Source organism: Euwallacea similis, chromosome 2 (genome assembly GCF_039881205.1).
Source record: "Euwallacea similis isolate ESF13 chromosome 2, ESF131.1, whole genome shotgun sequence".
Classification (NCBI taxonomy): Eukaryota; Metazoa; Arthropoda; class Insecta; order Coleoptera; family Curculionidae; genus Euwallacea; species Euwallacea similis.
Genome location: NC_089610.1, coordinates 5,993,643 through 6,015,457, shown reverse-complemented (window position 1 = coordinate 6,015,457; position 21,815 = coordinate 5,993,643). Strand labels below are relative to the sequence as shown.

At 36.8% G+C, this 21,815-nt stretch overlaps 1 protein-coding gene across 2 annotated transcripts; it reads left to right on the top strand.

Moving 5' to 3' along the window:
• Positions 1-185: 185 nt before the first annotated feature.
• Positions 186-21,249, top strand: LOC136419256 (adenylate kinase isoenzyme 5). 2 transcript variants are annotated; one of them, XM_066405467.1, is made up of 12 exons: positions 186-513; positions 1,713-1,883; positions 2,853-2,963; positions 4,389-4,430; positions 6,953-7,095; positions 7,634-7,816; positions 8,266-8,415; positions 8,557-8,789; positions 8,846-9,044; positions 17,764-17,928; positions 19,509-19,686; positions 19,743-21,249. In XM_066405467.1, the coding sequence occupies exons 1-12, from the start codon at positions 492-494 to the stop codon at positions 20,000-20,002; spliced, it is 1,857 nt and encodes a 618-aa protein (XP_066261564.1). In that variant the 5' UTR covers positions 186-491; the 3' UTR covers positions 20,003-21,249. The 2 variants fall into 2 exon arrangements, with proteins under 2 accessions (XP_066261564.1, XP_066261565.1); XM_066405468.1 differs by lacking the exon at positions 4,389-4,430.
• The last annotated feature ends 566 nt before the right edge of the window (positions 21,250-21,815 follow it).

The window sequence follows — 21,815 nt, the reverse complement described above, 5'->3', positions numbered from 1 at the left end:
CACCAATAAAAATGTTTACCGTACCTAATCGATGGTTTTCGCTGACCGCCTCTCGGCTGGAAACATGCGCATATGACCACCATCGGTCAAGAAAAGTAATAATAAAGTATCCATGACGACCCATGGAAAGGCGATTATTAATTATTCAAAGTTCTCAGTTCTAACGCTTTTCCGCGTAAAGCTTTCAGTTTTCACGTAGAACCCACGCGCGCGTGTATGTCCAAGATTTTCTTCACCCCCAATCCAGGCTCTGGAGAACTCCACATCCAGTTTCGGTCGCGGCCTGAACTTGAATTTCAACATGATGTAGTGGTGCTCGCCCTTTTTAAGACAGTTGTTCTTTGACTTTCGGATAGGAGCCACGACAAGAAACATACTGTGTGTTCTCCTAAATGAGTAATTCGGTTCCGTCGCCGCGGCATCCGCGTCTTTGTTTGCATCCTTGTGATTTAAGAGCACTGCTTAATTATACTTAAGTGTGACAGTGGAATATGGGAATCTGCTTAGATACAGGTATGCGTACTGAAACGCTGGTTATTGAAACACAACGCGACATAACAACTTGTAGTTCAAGTTAATGGTGAACGTTGAGATATTTTAAGAAAACCGGTATCACTTCATAATACAGAATTGAGCATAAAAGTCCATTTTTTTTACTGTCTTTAATTGTCTGGGTACCGCTCAAGGATTGTTTACAAATGTAATATAATAAAAATTAAATGAAAATAATAAAATAAAAAAGAACAAAATAAAACATTTTAAAAAGAAAAAATGTGATAAAAACATATGTACAGGATAGCCTAAATTCGAGACTTTGTTGGAACTTCAAAATCAGTAAGAGGAACAAGATCTGTTAAAACGTGGCTCAACGTCATAGCAACATAAGTAATTTAGTACGGTTTGCGACTATAATTTAAAAAATCCGCCCTTCCTGATCCAGATCTGATTAGCATTGGTACTTTCGAAGCACGACAGTCGAAACCGCGAAAAATGCTGGTTTCTGGGTTTGTTCAACGTCCGGAAAAGACGAGTTGTGCCATTTCTGTAACGTGTATTTTTTCTCGGTAATGTTATTAGAAACTCCTCGCCCTGATCAGTCTAAAGAATGTTGTGTGATTGCAGAATGGGGATAACACAAATTTCAAGTCTAAAAATATCGTAGACATCAGTCGTATTATAAAACAAATAAGTCAATGAGTCGTCTTTTCTATAAATTTCCTCGAAGTATCTGTATCCATTACTCATTCCATTATTCTAGCGTGGACATATTCATGGAATGGGCGCCTTATTAATAAAGCTTACGAAAAGGCATGATGGTCTAATAAAAAGGAACAACACAAACTTTTGCCTCAGTTTCTTTGGAAATTAATTCATTAACAGCAAGCTTTATTCAAAAACTTGATATTTCAATATCTGTCGTCATGAGCAGTATTCCTCTGGAGGAACAAAGAGTTCCAAATGGTTTCGCTATTCATTGAAGCTTCTTAGTAATGGCAATTGACGATGTACTAACTTCATGAATTTCCCTCTTCGTTAAAGCCATTCCGTGAGATTAATTTCAAAATGATTAACAATAAGCAAAGGGGATATTTTTGGAATCATGTAATTAGCGCCAGTTTAAGCGACACGTGTGCATTAATAATCCTTAAGAGACACTAGATAAAAAGTATTCTTTCTGTATGTGAGAATTAACGGACGTTTTATGGTTTCAGAGCATAGTGATGGTTCTCAAGCATTCGAAGAAGGAACTGAAAGTTGGGTGCAAAACTCCCCTCGTCCACAATCCAGAAATGCCGTTACTCCGTCGGCTGGCAAGTTTCCCATGCATAATGATGCCCAGGTGTTGTTTGAGGCTCCAAAGGCACCGGTTATATTTGTTCTTGGTAAGTGACCTCGTATTTCATGTTTTCGTTCATTTCGCACAAAATGGATACAATACACCTTACATAAGGACATTTTATTGTTAAGAGCAAGAGCGTTTGCCAGGGTATTCCTTTGATAACGAACTCATTTTCATTAAATTGAAAGTTACCTTCTATGGTCAGTGTTCATTTCCCGGAAAAGCCGCTCGTCGCCTTGATAATATAAATGACACGTACCTATTTACCAAGAATACATAAAGCCAGTTTACTTTATTAGATAAAATCAAATTTGCTTATTTAGCTGAGGCAGTATGTGCTTATGTAGTCGTATAAGCGTTCAAGGTCAAGGTCGGTTCAGGAAAGTTCGCAATTTAAAACGTAGTTAGAATTTAGGTCATTAGAACTAAAGTTTTTCCGAAAGGTTTTTTCGGTCTTTCTATCGTCCCGTTCCCAGAGATTACCTCTTCTGAAGCGGACGTTCCTAAAAGTTCTACTGGCAACCCTTCAACAACAGATCCAGATTCTTCAGAAAAAGATCTGAGAGGAAGATCAACCATTTACCCCTTCAAGTATCGCAAGAAAACTTAGAGGAACAAATGAATATTAGTTGGGTGAGGCCCAGATAGGTAGTTTGCTTTAGGTCAGGTAATATTGAACGGGCGACCTCTGTGATCCTTATTAATTGGCAGCATAATTTGCTTTAAAATTACTTCATGGGAATATCCACTCACGCATTGATTAAAGCTCCTTGAAAGCTTTTGATGCACGGATAAATAATTGACATAATTGCCTTGACCGCTAGAATCTTAAATATACCGGCTAGTTCAGATTGCTCCTGTACACGTAAGCGCACAAATGAATTATAATTTCATGGTCGTTTTTTTTTGAAAAATCGATTTACTGATTTGAAAATGAATAAGACTTACATGAGGCTTATACTGCTGAGATCGTCCAATTCGTTCCGATTGAGATTGTCCCATTTCGTTTTAGGTGGTCCTGGGAGCGGTAAGGTGACCCATTGCGACAACCTGGTGCAAGAAAAGAAAGAGATAGTGCATATAAACATGTCGGATTTATTACAACAGTACGCCATAGGAAACGGTAAGTGATTTTAGCGCTTATTTTAAACAATAAATCAATACAAATTTGAAACGAATACAATATTATGTTATGTATTTCCTTAAAATTAACGCTTTTGTTGTCATCATCTATGTATAATTCGGCGAGATTAATGGTATTTCTAGTTAGCTTGACATATGTTTCCTTAACGATCTAATTGCGGAAAAATCACTTGTTAAATAATATGCTACATGGATTGTATAATAGTTCTAGCTGGTTTTTGGCAATGTTTTGTATCCTAATTGACCCTAGACCGCTCTGGAAGAAACATTTTTTATATTTTTATTCACTTTTTTTTATCTGACCTGAAATCGATTCAGTTCAAAACACAGATTAACCAATTTTGTCTGATTCATAATTTTCTATCATAAATTACTTTATTGGTAAAGTGAAATATTAGCGATAACAACCCTCACGCGTTACTTACGATAATGCCTGTATCGATCGTGTTTTCGTTTAGAAAATTCAATACCTCTGCATGATTAGTCAGTAATACGTCGAATTTATTGATGCGTGATTTAAAAAAAAACAAACAATATTTGGCACGTTTTTACTGAGAGCGACTGCTAAAATCGAATTCCACCCTTGGCAATAAATTTTTGGCTCAAAGCCGTTAAAGGCCTATTGAGGGACTCGTTTCGTTTTGATGTGTTCTTCTTACTTGAACCACAAATGAATGTTAAGCACCGATTTTCAGCGAAATTGGGGTGCAAAATCAAAAAAACAAAAATTTAAAATAGACTTAAAATCAACATACGTCGGTTTCGTGTGGTAGCGGACATACGCAATTGTTGCTCGTATATGACTTTCAAATCCATACGACCCGTTAATGATTTTGCACAGCAGCTTAAAGCAAGCATGGAAAATTAGTGGCGTAGCCCTGCTTGAAGCATTGTTGTAAATCATTAAAAATTAGACCTGTGGGGTTTTCTGAGCGTAACTTTAAATCAGTATCGGATGCATTAATGGCTCTGCTTACTGCATACTGAACTGATTTATTTCCTATAAGTTCTGTTTAACAAGGGTTTTCGTCTAGGCCCTTGTAAAGCGCGATTATTTCCGCCGCTTGAACACCTCTACTGTGCATGAAGAGCTATTTTCAAATTAAAAAAAAACGTATTCCAGAGGCCTCTTCAATAGGCTTCTGTACATTATAAATGAGAAGCCATTGGTGCATCAAACCGCACTTGAAACACCTACCCCATCAACCTCTTAGAGGATTGTCCTTGCCAATCTGTATTCCACCTAAAAATAATTGCAATTCCTACCAATCCACAAATCCAAAACTCCCATAAAACATCAATTAGCCACATTTTAACGAATAATAATTTACAACTGGCTAACCTAATGCTTGTAGCGGATGGGTTTGTTACAATCAATGTTCTTAAACCTATCTATTTATTGTAGATGGATTCACAAGCTTAATCAATATAGGTAATAGATATCAAGGTAAATGGAGTTTTCGGGTTGGAGTGGCACTGTGTGAAAGCTGCACTTTGGTGTTTCCTGCTTAGAAATTATGTTAGTTTACAGGGTGCATTCGAAAAGTCTATTGGTGGTCCTCTGTATGAACTAAATGTGTGACACAGGAACTTACCAATTGGAGCTTTTAGAGATCTAAAAGTTCGAGGAACTTCAGTGCTGAATACCCGTTTTTAGGAAAATCACGTCTATTTCTTCTCGTCCGCTTTTACGGCGAGAAGACTTCATTGCGTCACCTACTTCTACTTGTGTTGATTTGTCTTATCAAAAAATTACGTAATTTTTAATTAATTAATAACATCGGTTATCCTAATTTCTGTTAACCGTGGTCACCAACAACTTAAACCAATTACATGCTTCATTTCATTAAATAACGCGAGTTTGTTCACAGCTTAGTGCTATATTTACACTACATCACGGCCTCTCTCAAAATCGATAACATAACAAAGAGAAGCAAAATATTCAAAGTGCCCTGTCATGTCGTGTTCCTTGCCGTTCTTAATCCATTATTTTCAATTTCTTCCGATAAAACATATTGTCTGGCTTTCCAGCTTATCGACCCACAATCAGGATTTCGTTTCTGTATTGTTTGAACTACCATCATAGTCCCGTACATACCCTAAACGATTTTTAATTGTAATGTTCTATATTTATTGCCGATCCATCTGTCCATAGGCTTAGCAAGTGTTAACATGGCCGGAAATGGTGTATTAGGAGAAGCTCTAATGGGGATCTCTTATGGGGGGAAACCTTTGCCTTGACCCTTAGTTTTATCAGACTGTAGAGATTGTGAGGGTGGTTGTGTGTTTTTTGTGCGTGACTAACAGCATTTTATAGCATCGTGTCTGTCTGTGTTGTAAACTGGAATCTAACTAGTTATTCAGCATGGAACCACTCGTAATAGAAAACATTCGTGTCAGAGGAAACCGAAGGACTATTACGAATTTCTGGTAAATCAGGAAGGAAATCCTGAGTGGGTTAATAGAGTAGGGTATACCTTCACCAGATTTCTCTTACGGAATAATGCATGAAACCTCAAAATTTACGCGTTTATTTTAACATTCCTCCTTTCCTAAGTTTCCAAGGGAGCTACAGATCGTTTTTCCGAGATTCGGACCGATATATTTTTACTACGTTTGTGGAAAGTGGACAATTCGATCAAATTGCACGAGATAAAATAGTTTTATTATCAAAATATGATATAAGGAAATAAATGGAAATTGGCAAACGTCAGGAAAAGTAACCACCCTGTAGAACTCCGTGAATATCTTAAAAACTACTAGAAACTAGGGAGGAAAAACACATTCTGTATTGGGGAAAAAGCATTTGTCGACTTATGTCGTCATTTTTATCACTGATATTTCTTCTCTTGTATTTTCCAGACCTTCATCGCGTGTTAAATATTAGCCACTGCTATTCGATACACCCTGCTGTATGAATGGATCAAATAATTGAGACCCAAAATTAGTCCCATTTATTTAATTTTTTATTAGATCATTAAGAATTGTCTCAATTATTTAATCTATACATGTAAATGGGATCATTAAAGCGCTCCCATTTATTTCATCAATTAATGCATCTTTAAATGAAAGTTAATGCATTTTCTCTTTCAATTTTACGTTGCGTAAGTTGCGTTGCGTAATTTTATTAAATAGTCATAACCTAGATTAAATTTAGAAATACTTACAAAATCATAAGTTTGCGACGAATCTACTGATTTTAGCCTCTATGGTACTTAGAGTTAATGGTTTTTATCAGTGCTTACTTTAGTTTAGTTCAGGCTAGCAGTTCACAATATTGTTATTGTTTTATTCAACAGACACTACATCTGTGCATTCACCTGATTAGCAGATATAAATTCTAAGTCGTTTCAAAAATTATTATAATTTCAAGAACGTTAAGTAATATCTAAAGTAATAGAGTTTTTCTATATGCTATTTCAACTTATGAAAAATTGAGAAGTGCCATGAAAATTAATTGTTTTGGCCCTATCTAATTATGAACAGCTAAGTCAAGTTGCTTTTTTTGGTTGGATTTTTACATCTCTACAAGGCTAAGGTTTCATCAGAAATTCCAACAAAAAATGTTATCTTTAACTCTTCAATGAGAAAAACTCCATTTAATGATCTGGATATATAGAATTGTAAAATACTTGAGAAGTATTGAAATAAAAACGATTTTGGGACCGGCGAAAACATGATAATTTTATAATATATTTGATCGGTGAATAACGACTTTGTAAGGCGATTGAGGATAGGAATTTTTTAATTTCAGGCTTTGTGTTTATTAAATTATCGGTTGTGCGCTTTATTTGTTTTATCTTTATCGCTGTATGTATTTTATTTTAGATGTAAACATTTCTTTGAATATTTCTTTGGTTGGAAATTGGCTCAGCTCAAAGCATTTTACATACAAGGGCTAACTTTATTTCACTTTAAAATATGCCTATTTTCACAACGTTTCTAATAATTGCCCACTTCTTTTCCTAGATATTCCCGACTACGCTCAACTTTCAAGTAGAACGGTAACAGAGGTACTGATGGTGGAAATGAAAATGGCTCCTAATGCGAAAACTTACCTCGTATCCGGTTATCCACGAAATATGCGAGACGTCGTAGAATATTCAGATAAGGTAAGATGTTTGCTATATTTACGACATTCTATGATATTTAAAATAAAAAAATTATAATCATGGCATGTCACTGACAAATTGGAGCTAAATAAGGGTTCTATTCTTACCAAATCGCTTAGTATTATTTACACTCTTTTACTTACGAAAAATACACCAATTACAATAACAAATTATTGTTCCTAATACATGTCTCATAATATAAACAATGCATTCATTATCTTTTTACACGTGTTAATATTGATCGTCGCCTTCCCGTTTTTGTTTTCTGTAATCCTTTTCTTTGCAATTGAAGGCAAATATTAATTTCGCTCTCTCTATTAAAACGATCGCTCCAAGGCAAGAAGTGATTAATCAAAGACTCGAATCGTCAGAGCTTCCGAGAAATATAATAAAAACTATATAATATGGATAATTATTATGATGCTGCCTAACGCTATCTTACCCCCTGGGAATAAGGTTCATTAAGACTCACTCAAGTAGTACTGGATATGAAATATTTACGGATCCCCTATGGGAATTACGGGTTTTTTCTTTGCAGATTCGGATAATAAACGGTGTGATCCTCATATCATGGCGACAAAAAGTGCTGGAAAGACAAATCGATTATGGTGCCAAATTAGGACAAGTCGTCCTGTCCTTAGCTAAGATGGAACTGAATAATTTTTATAAAAACGTTATTCCTGTAGCCGAATATTTTGCTCAGAGTAAAATGCTAATAAGGGTGAGTAATGAACAAAAATCCAGAAGCACTTTTATCAAAAAAAGACCACCACCGCATTGTGCTCGAAACAATACCGCAGTTTTCTATGTACTGCTTCGCATAGAATTTGCATATTAATGCATAACAAAAGGTTTATCCAAGAAAATCTGGAAATGCACAATAAAGGTCCGAGTGGTCAGCAGGCTTTCAGGTTTCAACTGTACGGTAATGCCCGGTTTTGCGTGAATTCCCGCTTGTTTGCAACTTAAAATATGCGCTCGCGTGTCCCTTTGACTTGAACATTGTTCAAATAATTAATCGCCTTTTGTTTCCCGTCTTTATTTGAAAGCTTTCGGGAAAAAATCGATTCATCACATACTTTAAAGTGGTTAATAAAAATTGCACAATGAGTTGAAATAGGCGGTGAGTCATGAAGTCACTTTGTAATCCGGTTAAATGGGATTATTTAGATTCACGGTGAGAGGCCTCCTGCGGACGTTTATAAGGACTTCAAGGCGGCCTTCTTTCAAATTCTTAGTAGCCAAGATAACCCTCCGGAATTTAGTAATGGAGCACTTCGAATGATGCCAACGAACACCACTTCAGAGCTGCCAACAATAGTGAGTATCTCGAGCAGCGGTATCAACTTCTTCAACAAACTTATTGCGAAAACTATTTATTCGACATTGATACACTCCGTGGGTTTTAAACCTGAACTAACCTAATCTAACCCGAACTAACCCATTCTCCATTTCTCCTAGCAAAACAACGTTGCGAACGGTCAGGCGAGCCAGCCATCCCAAAACCGACCAGGAACGCAAGTTATATCAGTGGGAAACCACGCCCCACTTAACTTCAATTCACCTGTCAAACCCCCGACGTACCCCCCTGTCTTATGGGTCATTGGCGGCCCTGGAAGCAATAAAGCTGCCTTATGTGCCGAGGCTACCAGAGATACTGGGTGGACGCATATTAGTCTAGGCAAGCTTTTAAGGTAAGTTATCTAAACAAAATTAATAGACATAGTTGCAAGTTAAGTGCTGATTTCAGAGCTGCAGCTGAAACTTCTGAATCTGAACAACACGACATCGCTACCATAAGAGATTGTATCACGAATGGAGAGCTCGTTCCTTTTGGCATCATTATGAGATTCGTGAATGTTCAAATGGAACACAATATCGAAGCCCAGGGAATTATATTTGATGGATTTCCCAGGGATATAGACCAAGCTTATGAATTCGAGGCCATGGTATGTTGTTCTTAATTTTCACTATAGATTCTATTGTTATACAAAACAGTTCAAGTTGCGATATCATTTTTCATCTAAAGATGGTCCTAAGTATTTTTCAAAAGAGCCAAAATTGAGAATAACAAATAAAAATAAATAATAAATAATAAATACATATAATAAAGGTAAAGCCACTAACAACCCTAACATTTTATTTCAGTCTGTTAAAGCTTAACAGCTTGGAGAGCTGAATGATAAATGCAATCCAATAAATTTAATTTTCTTATAAATAATCATAAACATTGTGTCGCGATCCTGCAGGGACAAAGTTTGCTCCACCAAATTGTCCGGAATTCGTAATTTTTATTAACACGTTTGTGGATAATGCATTCGACACTTAAAAAATCTTGCGAACCGTTAGAGTTGCCTCTGAATAATTTACTTATAATTTTGGCTCAAACCAGAGGCCCGTACACTTGAACACTTGAAGCACACGAACATTGAATTTAATTTCCTAAATTGCAATTAAAAATCTTAAACCTATGTTGACCGTGGATACCACCATTAAAGTCGTGGAGCCTTGGAAAGGCACTTTTGGGACTTTTGTTTTCAGCACCAAAAAATCCCCAAAATTAGGGATCAAAAAGATGCTGTATTTCGGAAACTAAATAAGATATTGCCAAACAATTTTCGTTTCGAACTCACTCGATGATTAATTTATTCTGTATTTCGAACATCTTGTTTGTCGTGCTACCACTCGACTAAATCATCTAAGAATCGATATCAGTAAGAAAACGTACAAAAAACTTTATAATCTGCCTTTTGCAAAGGTACGAGTCATAGGACGAATGATAACGATATGATGACCTCCAAATATTCAAATAACTTTACATCCTTTTTTGTGAATGTACATCTTATCGGTCTAACCATGGAAACGGTACGCGAAAGGAAATAATATATAGCGTGTATATGCTTGAAGAAACAGTGACAAAAGCCACTTAGAGAAGTCACCAACATAAGAAATAAAATTAAGCAGAGCTAAATTAGGTACAAAAAACAAAAATTTGCCACAAATAAACCTTCTGGAATTATGATCTGTTTGGAATTCTGTCAACAAAAACTGTCATTCCGCAGTCATTAAGAGGAGATATTTCAGTTACTATTGATTTTGAACATGGCACGCACTGCACTACCCAGTGTCACGTCCGCCTCTGACTTTTGTCTTTTTAATCGCCGAAATTTTTACTTCGATTCAATTTGAGATCCTTCCAAGCATGCTACTCAGGAATCGTGCAGCTTCGGAGATCCGAACGCAAACGAAACGATATTCCCGAAAATGGCAAATGAAATTGAATTTTAAAAGTATGATTTTTACCTGTTTTCTACCGAGTACAATCCCGTACGACCACTTATTACGTTTCTATTTAATTAACATTTAAGTCCGCACAAATGTTTTCAAATTTTTGGCACATTTTCAGTCGAAATTTGATAATTTTCCCGAGCGATGCAGAAGAAAACGCGGCGACGCCACTAACACTGACAGCATAAGTGGTATTCATTCGTTTCCAAAACCTTCTTAATCTAAAGCGTCATTTTCGGATGATGTATTATCGCTAAAGCACGTATCGATTTGTTTCTGCTGAAAAGCCGATGTTAAAGCGGACGGCAATAAAATTTCGCAAATAATAATAATTTGGAAGGGGGTCTCCTCAACTTTGGAAATGTAGCATTCGGCAACAAAAATTGACCAAAACTAGGTGTTTCTTTTATGTTTTGGAGTCCAATTGTGCATGTTGTTTCACTTGGAAGAAGGAATGCGCTTCAAAAGGAAAAAAAAGTTAATGACGTATCTAACGAGTTTTTTTAACAAAATAACACCCAATTATTAGTTTATTCCGTATTCCGCAAATCTTGTTTATCGTGCTAACATTCCGCTGAATTATTTAAGAATCGATGTCGGTACGAAAAACGTACAAGAAACTTTACAATCTGCCTTTCGCAAAGGTACTAGACGAATGATATCAACGATGCGATGACCTCCCAACATTCAAATAACTTCACATCTTTTTTTGCCAGTGTCAACAACTCTCGTCGGTCTAACCGTGGAAATGATACACGAAATGAAATAATATACAGCGTGTATATGCTTAAAGAAGGACATAAACAGTGGCAAAAACCACCTAAAGTGGCCATCAACATAGGAAATGAAAGTAGACGAGGTTAGATTATGTTCAATGATCAAAGAATTACCGCAAATGAACCTTCTCAAATTATGATCCGTTGGGAATCCTGTCAACACTGTCATTCCGTAGCCATTAAGAGAGAGATATTTACTACTGATTTTCGACATGGCACGTACTGCACTGCCCAGTCTCACGTCCGCCTCTGGCTTTTCTCTTTTCAGTCGCCAAAATTTTTACTTCGATTCAGCTTAAGCTCTTCACAAGCATGCTACTCAGCCACCGTGCGGCTGCGCGGACCCAAACGTAAACGGTACGATATTCCCGGAAATGGCAAATAAAATTGAACTTTAAAAGTGCGATTTTTACCCATTTTCAACCGGTCACGATCCAAGCAAAAAGATATCAACATTTATCGAAGCGGAATTCCATTGCAAACAAAAATAAACAATAAAAAAACTTATATTCTACATGGATGTTCCTTTTCGAGGACCAGGGAAATTTATTAGGTTGATAAACATTTGCTTCAGTGATTAATGCATCTTTTTTATAGTTGTCTCGACAAACAATAAGTCAATAAGTTAGTAAAGTGATTTATTACAACATTTTTATAATAATAAGACATATTTGAATTCAAAAAAAATTACTTTCGACGCAATCAAAACACTAATAGGAAAACTGATTTTAGAATGATTAAAGACGACTAACCTGATAACACAACAGTCAAACGTAACAAATGCGATGCCAAAATGTAGAGAATGGAAAACTCTTTAAAATGATATATCACTTGATCCCCTTTACCATTTAAGATATTTGAGAGGGTAGCTTTGCGGGGTGGAGGGTTGAAAGAGGTACAGTAAATTCTGCATAAAAATTGCTTTCCTCAGTAACAAAATCAACGCGTTCCGGTATTTTTTATAAATCTATCCCGTTTCGTGGTAATAGGGGTGGGGAGTTTTTAAATCGACACCCAGTATAAATAAATCTGCAGTTTCGAGTACAAATAGTGTTTTAATGAGTTCAACCTCGAAACTGCTTATCTTAATCGCAATAAGTTAATATGTATTGTTGCTCGAACATCTAACTTCACTGACATATATTTTTATGGATCAATACTCGGCTGGAGACCTGAAATGATGGACGAGAGCATTATTTTAGCCGAAACCATTAATTTGATATTTTTTGAGGTCCGCGTTCCTAGTCGGACTAAAATTTTTTTGATTTAGATAAACAGATATTTTGTTTTATTATGAATAACAGTTTCCCGCTTTTCTTCAGAAAGGGTGCGGCCCAAAGTTGTTCTGGGTACTAACAATAACTCTCTGGCAGTAGAACTGCACCTGAGGTCTTTGAGAATCTCGGATCTAGAATAACATACACTCAAGAAAATTAGAGGAACCGAAAAACCCACCAATAGAGCATCAAACCTACATGCATGATGTTGGGCAGTTTCACATTCATTTAACACCTGATCATTGTTAAAGATTTGAAAATCTGGCAACTCTTCCAGGCAACTTACCAGCTACCCACTGGAGCAGCTGTAACCTAACACCGCATCATACCCTCTTCTTTATGATGGATAATTCTTTCATCAATAAATTATTTTGGTTAAAGAAACCCAACTTGCCACTGTACACGGCGATTAAGAGCGGGGGCTCCTTCACAATGCCACGGGCACAAGTTATTCGTTTGCAATTTGCAAGAACTGGGCGAGTTCAGCTTGGGCGGGTGAAAAAGGCCTCCTCAGGGTTTTTAAAAATTTTGAAAAAAGACTAGAAAGAATTGTGTGCAGCACACAAACAAGCTGATTTCGGACACGTAGGAGGCAAAAGAGTAACGCCAGAGACTCACGGGCTGAAGCACTGAGTTATAAAAGAAAACAAGTCCGGAAATTAGGAAAAAGCAATAAAAAAATTGCTATAAAATTCCAAAAAGTTTATAGCAATTTTCTCTATGTTATGTTTATTTCCCATACTAGAAATTTCAGGTTGTGCCAGGAAATACACAACGATATTATAGTTAATAATTTATCAGCAAATACTCTCTAATATTATTTCTTGAATCGATACCAAATTAGAGGATTCCCCATAAATACAATATCTCGTAACAAAGTATGGAAACATTTTGAAGTAAATGATAGTAACTTTATTTCCGTTTACACAAAAAATAGAGTTTGACTTCTTCATAGTCTTGGCAAAGAGACAGAGGCGGGGAGTCTAGAGGCTTCAGAATGACATACTTTTGGTTATTATTAAATTATTTATTGTACGCTTTAAGTTTCTTTGTTCTGAGTTGATTAAAATTGATTATACCCATACTGAGTCTATGCGCAAAAATTTACTCTCAAAAAGATCTATTTCTTCTAGTGTCTAAGAGCGGCGTTCTTGTGAGCGCCAAAGGCGCATTAAAAGAGCCTGATCAGAATATCTGGAAAAACTGCCCCTCAACACATTAATTCCAGGACAAGTCCACCGAGAATTCCATAGAAATAATCTAGGTTCGCTCGCATCTGTATCAGCCACAAACGCCCGATCCATGGTCTCAATTCGCTTCTACGATGTTTCGGTTTATATAGACACGAAAAAGTAGATGGAAATAAACACACCTGGCCACATCAAAAATTCAAGTTTTGTTTTAAAATTAATTTGGGACTCGGCATGGCTTCGTACAATTTCAATTATTAATGCAATAATTATACGATCCCGTTTACTAAACGACGACTGAGAACGGACCTCGAAGAAGGTCAGGCAAAAAATACTGAGAATATGTAATGTCATAATTGACCGCTTTGCGCATGGGACAAAGTTATTAACGACAGAAAAAATATTACATAGTTTATGAAGTAATAAGAGGAAAACTAAGTAAACAAGAAGCGTCACGCGAACGAGTTTTGTATAACGAGAAAAGTTCTTTCGACGTTCCCATCCCTGGTCATTTTTACTCATGGAAGTCCTTGAAGGAACTTGACCAAGAACTTGAGCTTCCAACACACCGAAACATCAAACCCAAAATCTCCAAGAACACTCCGGGGCGACAACTGCAAGATGCGGGAAGCGAGATCACGCAGGTTATCGCTGCTCTTCCAGGCGTCATCGTTCGGCCTTCTGGCTGGCAAGATTGGACGATGGTCCAGGGCGGCAAACTTCCCCGGTCTGCGGTTTTCCTCGGAGATAGGGGGCGGTGATTAAAAATTTCGCCAGGCTTGCTAAGGCCGGCGCTGCCTCATATCTACCTGAAGTTGTTTGATATTTGTAGAGCTGAGCGAAGCATGAAGATATTCCACCACTGGACGATGAATCGTTGCATCAATCTTCGTTTCATTGATTCTGTCCTCGATTTTCATAGATCAACGATTTAAAACGTTTTGCTTGTCGTGAGCTTGTCAGAGTTTTGTTTGTCCTGTCGTTAGCACCCCTGGAAGCAGCAACTTCGTTTACTTTCGAGGGCTGTTAGACCAAAATGAGCGATGAGACGTGTGCGAATGTGGTCTCTATGTGCAATTTGGCCGGATCAAAGTTCTAAGGCCGCCTTTTTCCTGATAAATGTATGTAGAGTTGGGTAGCTAAGCTGCAGTTGCAGCTCACTGTTGATGTACTCTTGTAGATAGGTGTTACTTTTAAGTTTGATAGATGTTAGATAGTATGCACCATTTTTAAGATGGATATACTCCTGAGATGCGACCCTGGTAGGCATTAGTTGGGGCATGGGGATTTCCTATGTTAGGCCTAGTCGACTTTAGAAATACCCGCAATAAACTTGGTCGGCATTGAAACTGATTGTAATAGACTCTCGGCTCTATAGTTGCAGTTCCACTTCCCAGCTAAGACGCCATGGTTTAATGCGGCAGGTAGTGCAGATGGCACCCTAGCCAGGGTGCGCCCATAGTTTATCATCATGGGTTTCAGTATTTAAGGATTTAGGACATGTACAAGCTCTCTTTTCTTCTGGGTTCGGTAGGTCGTTGGCGACTCAAAAGCCATCTCCACCCTCACAAATTCATAAGATATTCTGTCCTTCGCTTTGTCCACTTTCTACTAATATACATACATTTATAATCCTTTCCCTGACCTGTGATTTCATTCAATAGATATAAACACAATCCTATCTACACAAGTATCGAATCCAATACTACATGTACATATGTATGTTCTGTGGTTGGCCCCCTCTTCCGATTTTCTGCTGCCTTTTCATGAATGTGACGGCATCTACTACGTTGATTCGATTTTTGGCTTGAATTTATCTTTGAACTTGCGTCGTCCTGAGTCGCTACTCGATGGACATGGACTGACCTCCCCCATAGGAATTTTACCTTAATTTCTTTTGGGGAGGGAATGCTTGTAGGTTGAAGATCTCTTGAATGGTCTGCACCTGCTCAATCAAGTGCTAATCAACAATTCAATTCTCTGTCTACACTGGCCGCAAGTAGATCAGAGCGTGCTTAAATTTATTAGTTGCGTAGTATTGTGTAAGGAAAATTGATATAGCATGTACACGTATAAGCTTACAATTATTGAAGCCACAATATACTCCTCAAAAACAACCATATGATATCATCATATATTTTCATTATTCATCATCATATAGAGCTTTATAATCTAAAATATAATAATTCAATTCTAATAATGTGGAATTCTATCAATTGCTCGCAGGGCCTATTTAGCGTAACAAGAGCGGATGCATTATGAAACATTATTACTCGCTAATAATGCCCCATTTACAACATATTTATTATCGAAGTTTATGTGCAAAGTAAAACATTCTATGCATAACCGACAGTTTGGAGAACTGGAGATTGTAGGGAAATTATGATGTTATGAATACGTGATACCCTCCACCGTCCCCCTTCGATTAAAACGATTCTGATGATATTGCGCGAGTAGAAAAGTATCTTACCTTCAGTTTGAGCATACATCTGGTTTTTTCTATATGAAGAACGCTCTTTTATTCTCTGAAAAGTGCTTTTTCGCATCTAGAACTTAGGCGCTATTAAGATCCCCGAAGGGCATTGTTTTTTGCCCAACTGAAATAAAAAAACAATGAAAATATGATAGATTTGAGGTATTTCGGCTTCCACTAAAAAGAAAGTTGGTTATATTGGACCACTTTTGTTAAATCTATTTTTTTCAGAATAATTTAAAATTGATCAAATTATCCATTACGCCAAATGAAAGGACAGTTATTAATCGTCATATTTATCAAAAATAAATCAACAAAATTGTTATATATTTTTCAATAATGAATTAATTTTGCAATTGAAATTTTATTCAAAATTAGCCGGTCAGCCGTATTAATTAGTCATGAGTTAGCTAAATTGGACTTTGATAAAAGCAAAGCAAAAAACAAAATGTTTTTTTTAATATCTTGGAAAAACAGTAGTAGGTATAAGTTGTAAAATGAAGGAAAACAATTATCGCATATGTCGGGATTGCTGGTGCAACTTTCATGGTTCCAATCATGGCAACGTACACACTGCACCAATTCACTTTAGGGTCTTTTTCGTTAAAATAATTAAGTTTGCATTTGGCACGTTCATTATCTTAGTCTTCTGACATACAACTGCCTGAATCATCTAGAAATGAGATTTCTTCTTTGTTGTCAGATTCTTCGTTTGTGTTTCATTTATAATTTTCCTACGCTTCTTTACACGTATCTTTTTTGCTTTTTTGCTTCTCTCCATTTTCTGTTTTATAATTCGGTCTGTTTCCTCTAGTTTCTTTAGGTTTATTTTTCTTGGGGTTCTGTGATCGATTTTATCTTCATGTCCTTTTATGAAAGCGTAATACCAAGCTTTGCCTGCCATTTCTTTTGTGTGATTAAAATTGTGACGAATAGTTATTTTAACTTCAATATATGCTCAATTATAATATTTTTACATTCTTTGGAAACAGCCTGCCTTCTTTCATTTATTTCTGGACTTTTACTAGTCTCGCCCTTATCCAAATGTCTCTTCAAGATAGCTTCAAGAACTTTGTATAATCTTACATATTCATTCACACCGATACCTTTTTATAATTATATATTGCATTTTGAAAATTCTCGGGTTTTCACTTATAATACTTATTTTCCGCCATATGTAAAAAAACCATTTGTATCAATTAAATTAGATCGGTCCATTTTAACCAACTACCTACAGTTCAATTTATCAAACTGCACAATATCAAAATTTTATAAAAATTACAACTACATAACCTATAACAGCTGCTATTTGCGTCACTGCAGTAAGTTGTAGAGAGATAATGAATAAATTACAAATCCAAACACTGAAAACTTACCATTATCTTTACTACGCCTTTAGAATAAGACAATAAAAATTACTTTTGCAGCTGAGCATTTGAAATTAGTATTTTGTAAGCAACCCACAATTGCGTCAGTTTAGGCGAAAAAACAAGAAGGCTGACCACCATGAATTTGCTCCTAATCGTGTAGTGCTGCCAACTCTTAAAAATAAAAACTACAATTTGAAATATAGTAGGGGTCCAGTTTAGCAAACGGTCCAATACACTCAGCTTTCCCCTATGAAAAATGATTCAAACACAGTTAATTTGTCATTACTCTTTCAGTACAAGCAAAAACCAACTATAATCTTGCTGGACTGCTCTAAACTGCAACTGGGTAAAGGACGATTGGACGACAGCGTCACGGCCTTCCGAAGACGGTTAGAGATCTTCAGAGAGTCTACTTTGCCCATGTTAAAAACCATGGATAACATTGGAAGATTGACGATAGTGAGTCACTTCATTTTATGGAAAAATTTGCTCGTTTTTCTCAGTTTATTGCATGTTTTACTGAGGAAGATCCTTAAAAGCACAGGTACTGTACGTGTTGTGGTACTACAGATACTGACAGCACATGCTTTCAATTTAATTTCCGTTTCCCAATGTGCAAACAAAATTCCCACTTTCAATAACACCCATAGTAAATGTGCTCCTAAGACACGTGCAGAAACAAAAATCATAAAGGAAGACACCCGCCTTTCGAAGTGTACTATATTTACCTCAACGACTGGCTATGAGACATGGATGTCACATTGCCCTCCATTAATAGGCCAAATGAACGTTATACAAGTTTAATGATTAAGGCGAATGTACACAGAGACAAAGAAATAAATACAGGGTCCGGCAACAGGATTGAACTATTTTAAAAAGCTTACTGTGAGAAAATAAATGTAGCGATTCAAACAACCAGTGCTGAAACATGGACTTTGTTGTCGGTAATTTCTTAGTGTTTGTAAATTATGTCCTTAAGACGTCCACCATGGTCATTGACACGCATTTGCAGTCTCTTCCTAAAATTTTCCAACACGTTCTGAAGCAAATCTTGATCAATTCCGTTTACTGCATGCCTAATTCGATCTTTTAAGTCTTCTATGGTCTGAGCACGAGTAGTGTATACTTTTGCCTTTAAATAACCAAAAAAAAAAAAAAAATTGGTGGTGTCCGATCCGGAGGTCTTGAGGGCCATGGAATGTCACCAAAACATCAAATGAGGCAATGTAGGAAAATTTTCCGTAAAACAGTTAAACTTCGCCTACTGGTATGAACGGTAGCACCATCTTGTTAAAGCCATACAATATTTTGCCCCCCCTTCTTTCAAGTTCTAAATTCACATATGTGTCCAACTTCATAACATATCGGTCAGAATTAACAGTAATGGTATGGTTGTTTTCCTCAAAAAAGTATGCTGCGATTATGCCAAAAACGGATACTCCACATCATACTGTTACTTTTTGGCTGTGAAGAAGTCGTTCGTGCAGCTCCTTTGAATTGTCACGTGCCCACTAACGAAAATTCTGTTTGTTAATGATTCCAGTTAGGTGAAAATGAGCTTCGTTTGACATGATAATAGCATTTCGATCGTTATTTAACATTTCTAACATTTGTCTGCTGAAACGCAAACGGACTTCTTTATCAAGGTCATTCAGCATATAAACAATCCGTATTTTAAACAGGCGATAGTGTAAGTTTTCATGCATAATGCGTCTTAAAATTCGATCCAAAATATTTAACGCAATCGCGTGCTTGGCGGTAGGAGGCAATGATGATCGCTAAACCGATTGCCTGACCCTGTCAATATTTTCTGGAGTACGAATACCACCAAGAAACTTTCATACGACGTTTATTTTCCAATTAGCCATAACACACATAATTGTCAAACTGACAGAACCAAGAAATGGCTCTTTGACAAACATGGCTCTATTTGTTTTTCCATGGCAAACTTTTCAAAACCGTTCAATTAAGTTGCCGGACCCTGTATATCACATAGAAGTTGTATCACAACGAAATGTGACAACACATAAAATCTGTAGGTTGATGGAGACACCGATACAGCTCCAGTCCAAGAAGATTTCAAGGGTGTTGTGCAGCAACATATTGAATACATGCTGAGCAGCCTGCAAGAGTCTCAACCCACTATCCCAGACCCACAGCTCAATGGGCATATACCCACTGCCAATGGACACATCTCTAACGGACATATACCAAATGGTAAGAGTCTCTTTTTAGGCTGGAACGTAGGTTACGGTTTGTCTGTCCCGCCGTAGGCCACATCCCTAATGGCGAGACAACCCTAGAGGACCTAGAAGGAGCACCTGAGGTCGAGACCATAAGCAAGCATGTGGGCAATGGCGTGTCCCATATGGGAAATAACGTCGCCAATCACGTGGCCAATGGAGTTCGAGTGGGTAACGGAGACCTGAATATACCAAAAGGTGTTAATGTTAAGCGTAACGTACCAACGTTCGCAAGTTTGGATGAGAACCATGGACACGAGGCGATTAATTATATGGATAGCCACATTTAGTAGTAGAGAAGGGTTCTATTGTACTGGGGTAATAATGGAGATTTCATAGCCCTAGGGCTTTATTACTGAATCTGGTAGGCTGTGATGGAACGCGGGCTGGGTTAGTTTTGTGCTGGACACGTAAACGGAGATTAGGTACTAATTTTTTATAATAGTTTTAGATGTAGTAAATTCCTTGCAAACGCACGTAATTCAAATGGAATCAGTTTTTTTAGTTTTAATATAATAGATTCGTTCCCAAACTAATAAGATTTTCAAGTCAGAATAGTACAAAATAGCAATAATAACATAGCTTTTGGTGTTCGATAGGAAATCACTGTGTTTGGATATTATGCCTTTCCCATCCGCACCACACTGTATTATGATAATTTAGAAAAGGGGCCAAAATATTTCCTGAGTTTATACGAGTCGACTAACAAAGTAAGAATAAATGAACTATTCCGTTAAGACCTTGAGTTGATATACAATCTATTATGGTACACCCTAGCACATAAGTTAGGTACGTATTGCAAAAGTGCCTTATTATGTAAAAGACGATTATACCTAGGAAGTAGGTAGTAATTGAATAGGAGTAAGGTTTAATACATTTTAAAAATTGACTAGTATCTAGGCAGAAAATGGGTTTTTAGGGTCCAATATATTTTATAAAATAATTCTCTGTCGTGCGACCTAGCAGAGCATTGCTCAATACTACTTCTATGTCATAAATAACTGCAACAAAGCAAAAATAAGAACCTTATTGGCAGAAAGTCGAGAACTATGTCAGTTCCAGTGAGAGTTTTGAGATAAAATGATATTTTGTACCAATAACAATGCTTTAGAAGGGATTTACTAGGACGTAGCTCAAAAGATAAAAATCCAGTATTTTTGTAAACTGTAGCGTTTCTATTTGCAAATCGATTTAAAATCCACTATCTCTGAACACTTCACTTCTTTCTATTTTTATGACTAACACTTTTGAAGAAATTTGCCAATAATAGGTGGAATTACATGACCCTTTATTCAGTGCAGTGTTGTTTCTTAAGCAGATGCCCAAAAACTTTCAAAAATATTTTCAAATAACCTCTTGAATATCTTTTTAATGCTGAAACCTATTAGCGCAATTTAGGTAATGATATGTATACAATTTTATGTTCATAATAATACTGTTTTATAGCTATAGGAATGTCCATACAGATTTATTTACTTACCTATGTATGAATGTAACACATTACTTGTTATTTAATAAAAACTGTTTTCAATTATAACATTTTTGTATTTGCACATACCTTCCGTGGATGATCTCCGGAGGACCGCAGATCCTGCAGCTATTCCGTGACTTTCTTCAATAAGAAATCTGAGATTAAGATACTTTTGAGCCTCTCTTCAAAGTTTTGTGGCCGGATCTGTAAAGATCATTCTGCAATATAGAGCGTTTCATTATAGTATGTTGAAAATTCAGAGGGTGAATCTGCGGGTGGTTCTACGAAAACAATTTCATATCAACATGGGTCAGTATTCGCTTCCTGTCTAAAATACAGGAGTTTCCTAAATCCGTTCCGGTATTAAACATTTTTACGAAAATTTGAGAGCGTAAAATACGCGCAGAAACACACCTTTTAAGCGGAAAACAATTTTTTTAATGTGGCGTTCCCGTTGATGTGACCCTAAACATTTTAACCGGAAAACATGATACGCCACTGGCTTTCAGCAATCCTGGAATGACCGCTTTCGCCCGCTTTTTACAGACCTCCATCCTCCTCTAGGAGGCCTCATTCCTGGAGAGGGAACCGTTGAGCGCTACCCCGGCGTGGCTCTAAATGCAACAGTAATG